This window comes from Eptesicus fuscus, chromosome 11 (assembly GCF_027574615.1).
Source record: "Eptesicus fuscus isolate TK198812 chromosome 11, DD_ASM_mEF_20220401, whole genome shotgun sequence".
Lineage (NCBI taxonomy): Eukaryota > Metazoa > Chordata > Mammalia > Chiroptera > Vespertilionidae > Eptesicus > Eptesicus fuscus.
In genome coordinates this window covers 90,748,677-90,764,683 of record NC_072483.1, presented here as the reverse complement: position 1 = coordinate 90,764,683, position 16,007 = coordinate 90,748,677, and the positions used below count along the sequence as shown (strand labels likewise).

General features: G+C 56.4%; 1 protein-coding gene across 4 annotated transcripts in view; it reads left to right on the top strand.

The window, feature by feature from the left end:
• Nucleotides 1-16,007, top strand: part of MYO1B (myosin IB) — a 115,733-nt gene that overhangs the window by 83,643 nt on the left and 16,083 nt on the right. For 2 of the 4 annotated variants that reach the window (XM_054723297.1, XM_054723294.1), the window contains exons 15-22: nucleotides 1,041-1,241; nucleotides 2,902-3,128; nucleotides 5,054-5,254; nucleotides 7,373-7,466; nucleotides 8,952-9,101; nucleotides 10,153-10,221; nucleotides 13,820-13,906; nucleotides 14,166-14,252. In XM_054723297.1, coding sequence (XP_054579272.1) covers nucleotides 1,041-1,241; nucleotides 2,902-3,128; nucleotides 5,054-5,254; nucleotides 7,373-7,466; nucleotides 8,952-9,101; nucleotides 10,153-10,221; nucleotides 13,820-13,906; nucleotides 14,166-14,252 — 1,116 coding nt within the window. The remainder of the gene's footprint in view (nucleotides 1-1,040; nucleotides 1,242-2,901; nucleotides 3,129-5,053; nucleotides 5,255-7,372; nucleotides 7,467-8,951; nucleotides 9,102-10,152; nucleotides 10,222-13,819; nucleotides 13,907-14,165; nucleotides 14,253-16,007) is intronic. The other 2 variants (XM_054723298.1, XM_054723295.1) reach the window with 1 other exon arrangement.

Sequence of the window (16,007 nt, the reverse complement as noted above, 5' to 3'; positions counted from 1 at the left end):
TGCACTTATTTCTCTTTAAGGAGGAAAAACAACAGTGGTAATACGCTAAATTTAACTAGATTTTCTCAGCCGAAATTCCCCTTGTGTGTGTGATGGAAGAGACTCCATCTGCGTTCACGTGGGAGCCCGGGTCCTTAAAGGAAGCGTTTCCTTCCAGAACCACCTGACAATGAAGCTCCCTGGGGGCTGTCCCGCACGCTCGTTCCTGCGAGCCCCACGTCCCCGGGTTTGGTGTGATTGAACCCATGCGGGGCCGAGGATGTTATGGCCCTGTGAGTTCCCCCGGGGACGTCCCTGTTGGAAGGGGCGGGGTCGAAGGTCAGTGGGGCAGATCGTCCTCTCGGAGTGGACACACAGGGGCCCGAGAGGCGGTCGGAGGGGCAGAGCAGAAGGTGCCGGTCTCTGGCCCAGTTTCGTGGGCTCCCTGCTCGTGGGGTGAGTATGGTCACAGGGTCTGGTGCCCAACCCACGCTCCCTCGTGTTGGGCGTCCATGTAGAAGTTGGACATGGAGCTGAATTTCCCGCTCAGCAGACATCCTTCCAGCACAGCTCGATGGCTTTGATCGTCCAAAGCAGCGCCCGGGGTCGCTGTTTGAGTTCATTTCCCCAGAAAGTGAACGTGGTTTTGAACACAGGGGCCGTTTGGAAACATCCGACGCCAGTTTCCTCCTGGAGCTCGGACCCGATCGCAGCCCCAGACCGGGCGTTGTGGTCTGTGACCACGTGTTGTAGAGGCGGTTGCCTGTCACTGGAGTTTCTGACGTTTGTGTTAGTTTTGGGGTCTTTGAGGCCTCACTCGCCTGTTCCTGACCGTGTGAATTCCAGCTCCTAGCCAGCTGCGGGGCACGGTGACGCCGCAGCCTGTTCTGTGGGGGGGACGGGCCGGGGGACGGGCACAGTGTGTGCCCCCCACACTCACACCCCCGGACACTGGGCGCGCAGGCCTCTGTGGCTGTTCCTTGGGTGACTGCGCGGGCGCCTCGGGGAGGATGCCGACGGCGCGGTGAGGAGGGAAGGAACCCCCTCTCTCTCCCTCCCAGAACACCAACGGGATCCTGGCCATGCTGGACGAGGAGTGCCTGCGGCCCGGCACCGTCACCGACGACACCTTCCTGGAGAAGCTGAACCAGGTGTGCGCCACCCACCAGCACTTCGAGAGCAGGATGAGCAGGTGCTCGCGCTTCCTCAACGACACCTCCCTGCCGCACAGCTGCTTCCGCATCCAGCACTACGCCGGCAAGGTAGGGGGGAGGGGGGCGGGCAAGGTGGGGGGTGGGGGGGCGGGCAAGGTGGGGGGAGGGGGGGCCAGCAAGGTGGGGGGGGCAAGGTAAGGGAGGGGGGGGGCGGCAAGGTAGAGGGTGGGGTAAGGTGGGGGCCAGCAAGGTAGGGGGACAGGGTGAGGTGGGGGCGGGCGGGCAGCAGGGTAAGGTGGGCACCGGCAGGGTAGGGGGCCTGGAGACCAGGCCTCAGAGCTGGCATCGGCCCACCGCCAGCTCGTGAGGATCAGCTGAGCGGCCGGAGGGTAGGACCACGGAAGGGGGTCAGTGAGGGTGCGCTAACTGTGTGGGTCGGTGGATCCCAGGCGAATCCGGGTGCCCTGCATCGGTCATAGATGTCTGAGCACCGTGTGTGCACCTGGAACTCACAGAAGGCCGAAGGCCAGCTGCAGTTGAACAACGAGAAAGTAAACAGTAGGATCAGGAAACGCTCCGTAGAATCTGGACCATGTTGAGCAAAGTCTCACTAATGCTCCGGCCGGAAGGAAAGCCGGTGAACTGCATGAGAGAGTTCGAATGTGTTTTAAAAAATGGTTTTATTATTTTCAAGCTCTGAGCTGTCCTATAAAAAAAGATCCATCAACACAAATAAAGGGGATTTGACAGTAAAAGTTAAAGTAATAAGGTTTTAAAAGCACAAACCACTTAGGAAAAAAATATTCTTAGGTTTAGAAATGACATGGGAAAATATCTACTTCAAAAAAAACACACTTATTCATTTGCTTAATATTTGGGAGAATTAATTTTTTTATGTTATATATATATGTTAAAAACAGTTTTAACTATAGATTAGTTTTTTATACTCCTAAAAGAATATTGAATGCAGTTAATACTTCTTTTGTTATAAATAAGGCTGCAAACTCCAAAGGGGAAAAAATTCTTAATTATGTATTCATTATGTAAAAATGAAGTATATAGTCTCTGACCTACCTTTAATTTTAAAATGTTGAAACTTGTACTTTATTTTCTTCGTTAGCCTATGTTATTAAAAGATACTTTTCTGGTCAACGTTGCTGCTGGCTTGGGAGGTCGATGAAAATTTAGTCTTATGTCTACTTTATTTCCTCCTGTGCACTTTTTTATTTTTTAAATATATTTTTATTGATTTCAGAGAGGAAGGGAGAGGGAGGGAGAGATAGAAGCATCAATGATGAGAGAGAATCATGGATCGGCTGCCTCCTGCCCGCCCCACACCGGGGATCGAACCGTGACCTCCTGGTTCGTAAGTCAACACTCAACCACTGAGCCATGCTGGCTGGGCCTTCCCTTCTGCTTTTAAACAGACTAGAATTGGCACATGTGAACTAAAATGAAAGTAAAACCTCAAAAATGTGCTCAAACACCCCAAAAAAAGAGAGAAAATCCTTTGAAAATGCTAAGCCTGACATTTTTGGAATTTATTCTTGCAGATCCTGAATGCTAATAGAATTTATTTAAAACTCTTCCGCAATTTAGACAGTTGGCATTTAAACTTGGACGCTCATTCGGCATCAGAGGGCGACTCACGTGTTGGGGACCCGATGGGAAAGGGGACCCTGGGATAGAGCTGGTCCGGGAATGTGTCACCAGTGGCCTGACATCCTGGCGTGCGAGTGTCCGCTGCTGAGTCTCGTGTCGCTCACAGGTGCTGTACCAGGTGGAAGGGTTTGTCGACAAAAACAATGACCTCCTCTACCGAGACCTGTCCCAGGCCATGTGGAAGGCCGGCCACGCCCTCATCAAGTCCCTGTTCCCCGAGGGGAACCCCACCAAGATCAACCTGAAGCGGCCCCCGACGGCCGGCTCGCAGTTCAAGGCGTCCGTGGCCACGCTGATGAAAAACCTGCAGACCAAGAACCCCAACTACATTCGGTACTTCCGGCCCCCACCTTCCTGAGGGCTCAGGGGGAAGGCCTCTCCGGGGGGAGTCCTGTCCTGTTGGCTCAGCCTCAGCGTCCCCACGCAGAGGGTGACGAAAGCACGCACAGATCAGATGACAGTGTCACAGCCTTGCTTAGAAAATGCCCCAGTGCCCCTTCCGCCCCCCAGTAGGGGACTGAAAAGAGAGGGGGAAGGTGGCACAGATATTTAATGAAATTGGGTTGTTGGCACGGGGGGGGGGGGGGGTCCTCAATTTTCTGTATTTCTTAGTAAGTTACTTAAAGATATTGAATAAGGTATGTTCTTAGTTTTAAGAAGATAAGCAACAGGCAGATTTTTGGTAAGGGTCCTGCATACACGGCTGGATCATTCTGGGTTTGTTTTATGTTAACTTGGCGCGTTGGGGCGAGGGGGGGCCTCAGTGCAGCCTCTCTCCGGTGAGGCTGGGCCGGGAGGAAGCGGTCGTTGCTGGCCCTGCGGGAGGTTTCAGGGCGATAGCGATGCTCCGAGAAGCCCCTGGGCTCTCCCTGCATCTGGGGCAGCTTAGCCCTCAGGTTCGGGGCAGCTTAGCCCTCAGGTTCGGGGCAGCTTAGCCCTCAGGTTCGGGGCAGCTTAGCCCTCAGGTTCGGGGCAGCTTAGCCCTCAGGTTCGGAGTCGCTCTTGGTGCATCTGGGGAGCGAGGTACTGGGAGGTGTGCATCAGGGCGGGTCCATCCGCACACCCACACCCACGCGCCGTCTTTAGTCTGAAAACTCAGTTACCGGGAGACAGTGAGGAAGGCTTTTGTGTTTGGCTTGTTTACCTAACGTTACCTTAGCAACATAGAAGCAGGCAAAATCCCCTGTTTGATTGCAGTCGGGGTAGAACATGTTAATTAGGTAACAGCCCTGGTTTCCTAAGGAGACAACCAGGAACCTTAGGACCAGTTTCTTTTCTGATTTTTTTTTTTTTAAATGCGTAGATGTCATCCTTTGGGCCTATTAAATAAAGAGGAAGGAAGTTCAAGGGCATAGAGACACCGTGTTGCTTCTTTTAAATATGTTTTTATTGATATTTAGAGGGAGGAAGGGAGAGGGATAGAGAGATAGGAACCTTGATCGGCTGCCTACTGCACACCCCCTACTGGGGCTCGAGCCCCCAACCCAGGCATGTTCGCTGACCGGGAATCGAACCCGTGACCTCTGGGTTCAGGGGTCGGTGCTCAACCACTGAGCCACACCGGCGGGGCATGGCACCGTGTTTTTAATCCTTTCATTGAGATAAATGCATAATGAAATATGGCCAAGCACATGAGTGCTCATTGTACCGCTTGTTGAAGTTTCACATATGTGTACACCCGTGTGACTGATTGAGACCAGGATACACAGCATTCCCATTATCCAGAAGGTCCCTGGCCCGTCCCTGTCCCCCCTTCTCCCCCTCCCCGAGGTGGCAGCAGGACTGATTTCTAACCAGAAGCTCTCTGCGCGTCACAAGGGGGTCATGAAATGTGTCGTCTATGTCAGACTTCTTTCACTCGGCGAAAGGGCAGGGGGACTCATCAGGTTATTGTGGGGGAGGGAGAGAGAGACACATCCGTGGTGGGAGAGAATCACTGATCGGCTGCCTCCTGCACACCCCCTCCCGGGGATCGAGCCTGCGACCCGGGCATGTGCCCTGACTGGGAATCGAACCCGGGACCCTTCAGCCCATAGGCCGACACTCTATCCACTGAGCAAAACCAGCCGGGGCAGGAGTTGTTTTTTTATGGCGGTGCAGGTAGTGTCTTAAGTTCTAGGCTTTTGGAAAGTGATCTGAAATAATTTCAAAAGGAATGACTGGGCTTCCCAGGAGTGGTGAGTCCTCATCTCTCACCTTGGGAAACCAGACAGCTGCTGTCCCCGGAGACAGAGTGTAACGCCCTGGTTTCCTTTCAGGTGCATCAAGCCCAATGACAAGAAAGCCGCTCACATCTTCAGCGAGGCCCTGGTGTGCCACCAGATCCGGTACCTGGGCCTCCTGGAGAACGTGCGCGTGCGCAGGGCCGGCTACGCCTTCCGGCAGGCCTACGAGCCGTGCCTGGAGCGGTACAAGATGCTGTGCACGCAGACGTGGCCCCACTGGAGAGGGCCGGCAAGGTGAGCGCTCGTTGGCCGTGCTAGTCGTGAAGTCTTAAAGCACACGGAGCACCTGTGTTGTTCACATGCTCTTGGCAGAACCAGTGTATGAAACATGGGCTGGAATCTCTGCTTCGTACCCTCTTCCATCCGGATCATTCTGTGCTAACCCTTAATTCATTGTAGAAGTCTCAATTTTATTTCTGGTTGTTTTTTTTTAAATATTTTATTGATTTTTTTACGGAGGAAGGGAGAGGGAGAGAGAGTTAGAAACATTGATGAGAGAGAAACACCGATCAGCTGCCTCCTGCACACCCCCTACTGGGGATGTGCCCGCAACCAAGGTCCATGCCCTTGACCGGAATCGAACCTGGGACCCTTCAGCCCGCAGGGTGGCTCTATCCGCTGAGCCAAACCGGTCAGGGCAGAAGTCTCTGTTCTCTTTAAGGTCCAAACAGGGCTACAAACCCACACCGGCAACTTGCTGTCCTGTGGTCAGTCAGGAGGGGTTCATAATTGACCGGTGCCTTGTGTGGAGTCGTGGAGGGTACAGTTGGACAGGCATGTCGGATCACTGCTCTCACCCGCCCCCCAGAGCGGGGATTAACCCCAGGGAGAGTCCGGGGGTGGGAGTGAGGGTCCCACTTTTTACCCGGGTCTGCACCCCTTGGGAGCAGCTAGAGTCCGAGGTGTCAGTGTCTTTGCTGGCAGAGCTAGATGGGAGGCGGGGCCACCCTCAGAGGCATATACACAATAAAATACATGTACGCCTCCCCGTCCCTGGTGGCACTCGCCCATCCGGTCTCGGGCGGAGCCTGGGCCACGGCAGGCCGCTCCCTGGGGCAGCCCCCGGCGCTCTCCATGTGCAGGGAGAACTGCTGTGCTGGGACGGGGGGAGGGTGTTGGGGTCGGGGAGGGTCGCTGCCAGAGCAAAGTCAGGCCTTGTTAGTGACCCTCCTTCTGCTTTTACCAGTCATTGAAGTCACCCCTTTTCTTTTGTTCTTTTGTTGTTTTTAACACATTTTTATTGATTTCAGAGAGGAAGGGAGAGGGAGAGAGAGAGAGAAGCATCAATGATGAGAGAGAATCATGGATTTGCTGCCTCCTGCACGCCCCCTACTGGGGATCGAGCCCACAACCCGCATGTGCCCTGACCGGGAATCGAACCGTGACCTCCTAGTTCATAGGTCGATGCTCAACCACCGAGCCACGCCAGCTGGGCTGCCCTTTTCCGCGGGCGGCAGAAACTCCCGACCGCTCCGGGAAGCCGGCGGGCCTGTTCTGCGGCCTCGGGAGGACGTGGGGGTTGTCCTCGGGGGCTGCCCTTTCGCTGTGCCCGTGTCACCGGTGCACTTCCCCCGGCCTGGCCCCTCACGGGAGCCCCGGCAGCATTAGACACTCCCCCGTATTCCGGGGCGATGAGCTCCAGACGCGGGGTGTGGTCTCCGATGTATAACGGGACACCCACGTAGCGCGGGTCCTGGTGCCGGTTCAGTTCTCAGGACTGACCTCCGGTTCATGGTCAGTGTGCACCATGACACCAGGCCAGGTCTGACCCTGCCTGTGCTCGGCCCGCAGGTGGTGGGGGGTTCAGTTGTAAAGACTGAGGTGGAAGCCAGGGTCCAGGACTGGGAGGTCAGCCGCGCCCAGGCCTCGCTCCCGCCCCGGAGGCCCACGTCCATGCTCCCCATCGTCCGGCACTGAGCACTCTCTCTCGGGCTCTGTCCACACCCTGGTGGGCAGAAGCAATGTTTAAAATGTTTTTGAGAATCAACGGAGTGAGTTAACAATAGGTCCGAGTCCCTCACACACCCTCCTGGCCCAGGGGGTCCATCGCTGTGGGTATATTTGATACAAGTGTTGCTTCTGCGAATGAAATCAAGACCTTGGCCATCGTACCACCTTTTCTTAGAATAGGCAGTTCTGACCCCAAATTTGCTCCTTTGGCATCTCCTGGGCTTGGTTTAATTTGTGGAGTTCCGTCTTGGTTCTTCGATAGAAGGATACTCCCTGAAAGAGCGATTGTGCTGCCTGGGAGTGGAGCTACTGTTTGGTGCCACTGGGAACCTGATAGCGTGATTTCAGCTCCGATAGGCCGTTTCTGTAACTCGGAACACTCACTGTTCTCGTTGTTTCTAGGGCTGGTGTGGAGGTGCTGTTTCGTGAATTGGAGATTCCTGTGGAAGAGTATTCCTTCGGTCGATCCAAGATATTCATCCGGAACCCGAGGACGGTATGCCCTCGGAACCTTTCCACTCTGAACGCACGTCGTCACCGCGTGGACAGGTCCTCAAAGTCTGTTCCACTTGGGGACGTGACCCCGATGCTGCCGAGAACGCCCCGTTCTCCTTTTATCTCGAATGCCCCAGAGGAGGGGCAAGTGAGGGGTCATGGCAGAGCACGTGTGTTTCTTATGAGACGTCCACGTCTTTGATCGGGTAGCCCAGTGGTCGGCAAACTCACTAGTCAGCAGAGCCAAGTATCAACAGGACAACGATTGAAATTTCTTTTGAGAGACACATTTTTAAACTTAAACTCTATGCCGAGACTGGTTTGGCTCAGTGGATAGAGCGTCAGCCTGCGGACTCAGGGGTCCCGGGTTCGATTCCGGTCAAGGGCATGTACCTTGGTTGCGGGCACATCCCCGGTGGGGGGTGTGCAGGAGGCAGCTGATCGATGTCTCTCTCTCATCGATGTTTCTGGCTCTCTGTCCCTCTCTCTTCCTCTCTGTAAAACAATAAAATATATTAAATTAAACTTAAACTCTATAGGTAGGTACAGTGTTAGTAACTTAATTAGGGCCCTCCTAAGCTGGCCTTTGCTAAAAACTCAAGGGGCCAAAGAGCCGCGTGAGGCTCGCGAGCCACAGTTTGCCGACCACTGGGATAGGCCGTCCAAGAGAGAAATCATAAAGAACCTGTTCAGGCAACAACAACACCTCGCTAATTCGTAGGAATCGGAGATAAGCTCAGTCTGCGTCTGTAATACCTGCATTACTTAACAATTTAAGGAGAGGCAGCCCTGTTATTTAGAAGTACGTGAAGGCACTCAACATTTTTTTTTAAGTGGAAAAGAGACACTTAAAATTCTACCTGGTAGGACTCTAAGGGAGCCTTTTTACAAATCCAGGGGTCCTCAGACTTTTTAAACAGGGGGCCGGTTCACTGTCCCTCAGACGGTTGGAGGGCCGGACTATAGTTTAAAAAAAAACTATGAACAAATTCCTATGCACACTGCACATATCTCATTTTGAAGTAAAAAAACAAAACGGCAAAAACACCCGCATGTGGCCCGCGGGCCGTAGTTTGAGGACGCCTGCAATAGATGGACGAAGTGCAGTCCGTGTAAAGTTGATTGGCGATTTGGCAATCTGGAGAACGTGGAAAGGGTTGTGGGGGTTTCAGAGGAACGTGGCCAGCTCCTCCCTTTGGCGGATAAACGCGCCCTCCGGGGTGGTGCAGGCACCCCTGAGCCGGGCTCAGCCCTCTGATGCCTCGCAAGTGCCGCGTCTCCGGAATCTCAGCGGCCGGTGCTGCGTGAATGCGTCAGAATCGTTTCCCGTGGGCTGGGGCCGTGGTGTCTGTCATGAAGACGGTTACTCCTGTCTTCTCAGCGCGGTGGCCTCCACCATCGTGCCCTCTGACCTCCCGAGAACATCTGTCCGGGAGCCAGGAGAGGTGCTGGGTTTGTGACGGGCCCACCTCTCGCTTCCTCGCAGCTGTTCAAGCTGGAGGACCTGCGGAAGCAGCGGCTGGAGGACCTGGCCACGCTCATCCAGAAGATCTACCGCGGGTGGAAGCGCCGCACCCACTTCCTGCTGATGCGCCGGAGCCAGATCGTGGTCGCCGCCTGGTTCCGGAGATACGCCGTGAGTCCCGCACGGCGCTCGCTGCCGAGTGTCCCTCACGCCCTCTGTGCATGCCCTTCCCCGTGCCCGACGCTCCCAGCGAGCCCGTGAAACGCATGCCCCTGTGGTCCCTTTAGATTCATTTTTTAATTTTTTTAAACCCTCACCCAAGGATATTTTCCCATGGATTTTCAGGGAGAGTGGAAGAGGGAGGGAAAGACAGAGAGAAACATCCATGTGAGAGAAACACACTGATGGGTTGCCTCCTGCACGAGCCCCAACCAGGGCCCGGGCTGGGGAGGAGCCTGCAACCCAGGTACATGCCCTTGACTGGAATCAAACCCGGGACCCTTCAGCCAGCAGGCTGATGCTCTACCCACTGAGCCACACCGGCCAGGGCTCTGGTTCCTTTGTAAAGACGAGAAAACGAAGGCGTGAACCGTCAGGGAGCTTGCCCACAGTCACCCCGCTGCTGAGTGGCCGCGATGGGACTGGAATGCAGGACGTCTTCAGTGGGAGCCCAAGTTCCGAGTGTCACAGCGCCTCCCACTGGGGTGGATAGGGTGGGGCGTCTCCCTCGTAACGTGGTCATGGACCGAAGGAGACTATGTCCTTTAACCCCTGGACGGTGGTAGAGTCAGCTTTTTCAAAACCATTGGTTCCTCTCCATTTATTGTAGCGGCGCTGACAATGGCTCTAATTCCAGAAAGCTGAGGCCACGATTTCGTAGAATTTGGGGTTTGGAAAGGGTTGGCCTTCTTTAGTTCTCAGACCCTTGGCCCTTTCTGCTGGTGGGGGGTCTCGCGTGGCTGCTGCGGGGAGCTCCTTGCCTGGGAAGTGCAGCACGGCGAGGGGTGCGGGTCGCGGTTTGGGGTTGTTGCGTGTTTCGGTTTCTTTACATGTTGGTTTCCGGGAGGAACATGGGTGACCCAGAGGCAGTGGCACCAAGTGAGCAACACGCTCTTTCCCCGTGGTAATCCGAATAAATACAATAAACGATAACACGGGAAGGCGCCGAGCACCTGCTTCCGCCCGCCCCTGTGTGTGCTGACGCCTCCCCTTCCTCCCACAGCAACAGAAGCGGTACCAGCAGACAAAGCGCTCGGCTCTGGTGATCCAGTCGTACATCCGGGGCTGGAAGGTGAGTGACAGGGATGCGCCTTCTTTACTTGGGGCCCTCGGGTCCCTGCAGGGGGTCGCTGCTGCCTGCTGCCTGCGCCCTGCACAGCCAGGCGGGAGGATCGGCACCGGCCAGCTGGGGCCCCGGTGGCTGTGTCGGCGCCGCTTCCTCCTCACTGGCTTTCTCTTCCAGAGCTTTGTTCTCGGAGCAGGAAGTCCTCGAGCTAATTCCGTGCGTGACCTCGGCATCCTCTCTCCCTGCTGGTGGGGGAGGCGGTGTGTAGTCCAGGCTGCCCCAGGGGGTCCGCACCTGTGCACCCCCCAGACCTCGTCTCCTGGCCCCGCGCCGCCTCTGACTTCCTGGCCGTCATCTTTCCGCTGCCCTGTAACACACGCTCGATCAGGTGGTCCTGAGCTCGGGCCGTTCTGGTGGGGAGAGCGGGTAACAGTGGGTCACCTCCTTGGTCTGGAGGTCAGCTAACTCCGGCCCACGGGCCACGGGTAGCCTAACGTTGGTTATCGCACAGTCGGGAAGCGAAGAAAGGTTTTGATGTTTTTAAAGCATTGTTAAAAGACAAAGAAGACGGTTTCATGTAAAAAATTGTATGAAATGCAAATTTCCTGTAACTAAGGCAGATGTGAACTACACGTAAAGCTTCGTGCTGTCAATCACGCCCACTCCATCTGCCTCCTGCTTGCGGCTGCCTTCGCGCTGCAGCGGGGCGCTGATGAGTGGTCATGTGACCTGCAAAGCCCAACATTCTTGCCAGTGGGCCTCCTGCGGAAAGCGTTGCTGACCCCGCTCTGGGTCAGAGGTACTCAGGCCTGTGCTGACCCTGTCCTGTCGGAGGTTGTGTGGATTGGGCTGAACCCGGAGCCTCTACTTCAAGTTGTCCTCATGCCTGGAGCCTCTTCAGAGCAGAGGCCTAGACACGTATGAGCATAACCAACGGACACACACAACACGCGGGGAGGCGAGGAGAGGTCACTGGGGAGAAGAGGGACAGATGTAATACTTTCTTTTTTTTAAATATATTTTTATTGATTTCAGAGAAGAAGGGAGAGGGGGAGAGAGAGATAGAAACACCAATGACGAGAGCGAATCATTGATCGGCTGCCTCCTGAACGCCCCACACTAGGGATCGAGCCTGCATCCCGGCCATGTGCCCTTGGCCAGAATCGAACCTGGAACCCTCCAGTCCGGAGGCCGACTCTCTCTCCGCTGAGCCAAACTGGCTAGGGCTATAATACTTTCAACAATAAGCAATTTTCAAATAAAGAACATGGCCCCCTGGCCCAGGCGTCTAGTGGCCGGTTGACCTTTGTCTGGGCCCACGAACAGCCTCAGGGCCGTAGTCCTCCCTCAGCAAATGCCGGAGACCAGATCCGAGCATGTAGCCTAAGTGCGGCCGCCGCCTGCAGAGGGGTCTTTGGCCTCATTGCTGAGTCCTGGGTGGGGTCTCCCATCCAGCGACGTCAGGGGCAGGACGCAGCCCACCTCCAGCCAGGCCTCCTGCCTCCACAAGATCAGTTTCCACCAACTGCTGGAGAGAAGCGTTTTTGGACGTGAGAATTTCATATTAGCAAATCTTTAAACATTGCATGAATTAAAACTATAGCTGCAGTTATATCCTCCGACGACGACAATACGGAAAGCGATGGAATGGATTTGGGTGGATTGTTGGAGATCTGCAGCCTCATTGTGAGGCCTGCTCCTTCTATCTGCTGTGCGCCGGCTTGTCTTGCTGTGGCCAGGTTTTCCCTGTCCCCCACAGGCGTGGGAGGCTGCTGTCCCAGACTCAGTGGGCGCTACACTGTCGGGCTGGATGTGTTTTCACTTACGACTTCTTATCGTCCGTTTTGGGCTAATTAGCAACGTTCCCTTTTATTTATATACTAGTAGCCCTGCGCACGAATCCGTGTGCCAGTAGCTCTCTGCAGGGCCGGGCCGCTCCACACTCGCTGCCAAGAGGCCCTCCGTGGCCGGGGTGGAACGCTTGCCTCGTCACCGCAGCAATGAAGCAAGCATTCCGCCAGGCCGCTCACGCTGTCCACTCTCAGCAGCCGCCCCCCCGGGACTGGGGAACTCTGGCGGGGCTGAGAGGATTGGGCGCTGCCATCTTTGTGACGGAGTAATGGTTAATTTGCATATTGCCTTCTTATTAGATAGGACTAGAGGCTCGGTGCATGACATTCATGCACTCGGGGGCGGGGTGTCCCTCAGCCCAGCCTGCACCCTCTTGCAGTCTGGGACCCCCGAGGGGTCCTTAGCGCTGCCGCAGAGGCAGGAGAGGCTTGCGCCACCACTGCAGCTGCACTCGCCATCCATGAGCCCGGCTTCTGGCTGAGCGGCACTCCCCCTGTGGGAGCACACTGACCACCAGGGGGCAGCTCCTGCGTTGAGCGTCTGCCCCCTGGTGGTCAGTGTGCATCATAGTGACTGGTCGTTCTGCTGTTTGGTCGATTTGCATATTAGCCTTTTATTAGATAGGATGTTTATTAAATATCTAATAAAAGAGTAATATGCAAATTGACCATCACTCCAAGACACAAGATGGCTGCCCCCATGTGGACACAAGATGGCCGCCACAAGATGGCCAGCAGGGGAGGGCAGTGTGGGCAGTTAGGGGTGACCAGGCCAGCAGAGGAGGGCAGCTGAGGGGGGGCAGACCTGCAGTGGAGGGCAGTTAGGGGAGGCCAGGCCTGCAGTGGAGGGCAGTTGGGGGAGACCAGGCCTGCAGGGGAGGGCAGTTGGTGGGGGGTACCAGGCCTGCAGGTGAGGACAGTTGGGCAGGGGGACCCAGGCTGCAGGGGAGGGCAGTTGAGGGGGGACCAGACCTGTAGGGGAAGGCAGTTGGGGGGGTCCAGGCCTGCAGGGGAGGGCAGTTGGGGGGGACCAGGCCTGCAGGGGAGGGCAGTTAGGGGCAATCAGTCCAGCCGGGGAGCAGTTAGGCATCGATCAGGCTGGCAGGGGAATGGTTAGGGGGTGATCAGGCTGGCAAGCAGAAGCGGTTAGGGGCAATCAGGAAGGCAGGCAGGCGAGCAGTTGGGAGCCAGAAGTCCTGGATTGTGAGAGGGATGTCCGACTGCCTGTTTAGGCCTGATCCTGGTGGGGTCGGGCCTAAACAGGCAGTCGGACACCCCTCAAGGGGTCCCAGATTGGAGAGCATGCAGTCTGGGCTGAGGGACAACCCCTCTCCCCCCCCCCCCCCACCCTGTGCATGAATTTCGTGCACCAGGCCTCCAGTACATATATATTTATACTACGTATATAGAGATAGATAGACATATTAGTGATTTCAGACAGGAAGGGAGAGGGAGAGAGAGACAGAAGCATCAGTGATGAGAATCATGGATTGGCTGCCTCCTGCACACCCTCTGCTGGGGATCAAACCCACAACCCGAGTGCGTGCCCTGACTGGGAATTGAACCGTGACCTCTTGGTTCACAGGTCGACGCCTACCACTGAGCCACACCGCCAGGTGCACCTCTCCCTTTTCTCTGAGCTGTTGGTCCTTCACGTGAGGAGGGGATCACGGCGGTCTCTCCGGGTTTCTCCAGTCACCGTGGCTTCCGTTTTTGGCTAACTTGGTGTTCTTCCGGCCGATTCTACCCCTTAGGCCCGGAAAATCCTGCGGGAGCTGAAGCACCAGAAGCGCTGTGAGGAGGCCGCCACCACCATCGCGGCGTACTGGCACGGGACGCAGGTGGGCCGGACCGCCCGCCGCGGCGGGGCTCGGGGGTGCAGAGCGAGGGGCCCTCTCCTGGGGCAGGACCGTTCCGGCTGACTCCTGCGCACGCACTGCCTCTGCGCTCTCTGACGCTCGCTCGGTGCGGGGCGTGGCACGCGCGCTCGTGTTGGCGGCGTGGCGGTGACCGGTGTCTGCCTGCCTGCCTTCTCCGAGGGACACCCGCAGTCACCTTTCCGCCTCACGCTCTCTGTCACTCCTTCTCACACGCTTGCAGGCGCGGAGGGAGCTGAGCCGGCTGAAGGCGGAGGCTAGGAATAAGCACGCTATTGCCGTGATCTGGGCTTTCTGGCTCGGGTCTAAGGTACTGATGCGCATCTCGTCCCCCGTCCTGGGGTGGGCCGTCGTCAGCCCGTGGTGCTCGCATGTCAGGACGAATGACTGCAGGTAGCAGGGCGCACGCGTGCACGTCCCCACGGCTGGCGTGAACGGGCCTGCAGCCGTGGGTGGCCTCGGTGCCGGGGGCAGCTGCCGCATGCGTAGACAGGCTAACGAGACTGTGCTTACTAACGAGGGCCTAGGGTAGTTGCTGTTTCCTTAAAACTCTCCAGTAGTTTGCATGTTTAGTCTTTCCGTTTCCCCCCTTCCCCCTGCCCTGCCATGTACCTACCGGCCGCTCTCTGGAGGTTTCCCACGGGGAGGCGGACGGGGGAGGGGCATGTGGAGAATGTTCGGATTTGGGCCTCCGTGGAGCTGCTGCTACCACGTGTGGACGGCAGAAACCCCTTAACGCATGCCTTGGAGCGCATTAACCCGTGAGGGAGGCGATGTTTGATTACCCTAAGCCAGATCCTCTGTGTGCAGAGAATGGCCTTCTGTGATTCCATGGGGAGCCACGTCCACACACAGCCAGCTGGGATGGCCACGGAAGAATCCCAGGAATTTCCGCATCAGCTGTTTGTTTTCCCAAACAAAGGCCCCTGGAGGCCCTCGCTGATCCCAGGCAGCGTCCTGGGCGCTGTGAACGTTTCACGCGCCCCAAGGGGCCGGGGCTGTAGAGTATTTTGTTTCTCGGGGAATCAGAGGTCGCCCCTGCTAAAAATGGGGGCCACGTAGCCGCACAGCCCTGGGTGTGTGAGTCACCTTCTCAGCGTTCCAAGCCCCTCTCGGGAGAAAAGCGAGGAGAGGGGACACTTGCCCGCAGAACCGTTTTACTTGGCCACAACCTCACCGAAGTTGTTCGTGTGTGTTTCCTCTTGGTGGAGAACACACTGGTCCCTTTATCTTTTTAAAATATATATATTTTCATTGATTTTAGAGAGGAAGGGAGAGGGAGGAGAGAGAGAGAAGCATCAGTGAGGAGAGAGAATCATCGATCGGCTGCCTCCTGCACACCCCCTTTCTGGGGACCGAGCCTGCCACCTGGGCATGTGCCCTTGACTGGAATCGAACCCGGGACCTTCAGTCCGCAGGCCGATGCTCAACCACTGAGCCGCACCAGCTGGGGCCAGACTGGTCCCTTTAGCAAACGGGGACAGAGTCCTAGCAGAGGCAGTGGGACGCGGAGACGGTGAGCGCGTGCCCCGGTCTGCCCCACGATGCAGCGTGAAGCCAGGGCCGGGGTATTCCTGCCCTTTGACGTCACGTGCCTCCGACGAGCGTTCCCCTAAGATTGCTTTTTAAACCTACACATTGTGTCACTTTTTATCTCCGTTTATTTCCCCGTTTGGGGCCTTTTGCTAAGGTTACATTTTGATAACACGCTACTTCCCGTTTTCTAACTGGGCAGGATTTTGAGCTTTGTGTTTTTGTGTTGAACGTGGGGGAGAAACAACCTTTATTCCTTCCGTTTCCATGGTTGCCTTTTTACACATCCGAACGCGTGACCGCGGGGCTCCCCCTCGGCCCCTGGGCTGGCAGCAAAGGCAGGTGTCCCGGAGTTCTCAGGAGCCACGCGGAGTTCCAGGCTGTGCGGAGGGAGGGAGAAGGGGGAAAGGCCAAGGATGGAGGTTAGGGGTGGAGGCGTGCTCCCCGGGGCCACGCAGGCTGCCCGCCCCCGGGACCGTCTCCGCGCCAACCCGACGCCGAGCCTGTGGTGGGCCTGGCTGCAGGGCCCGCT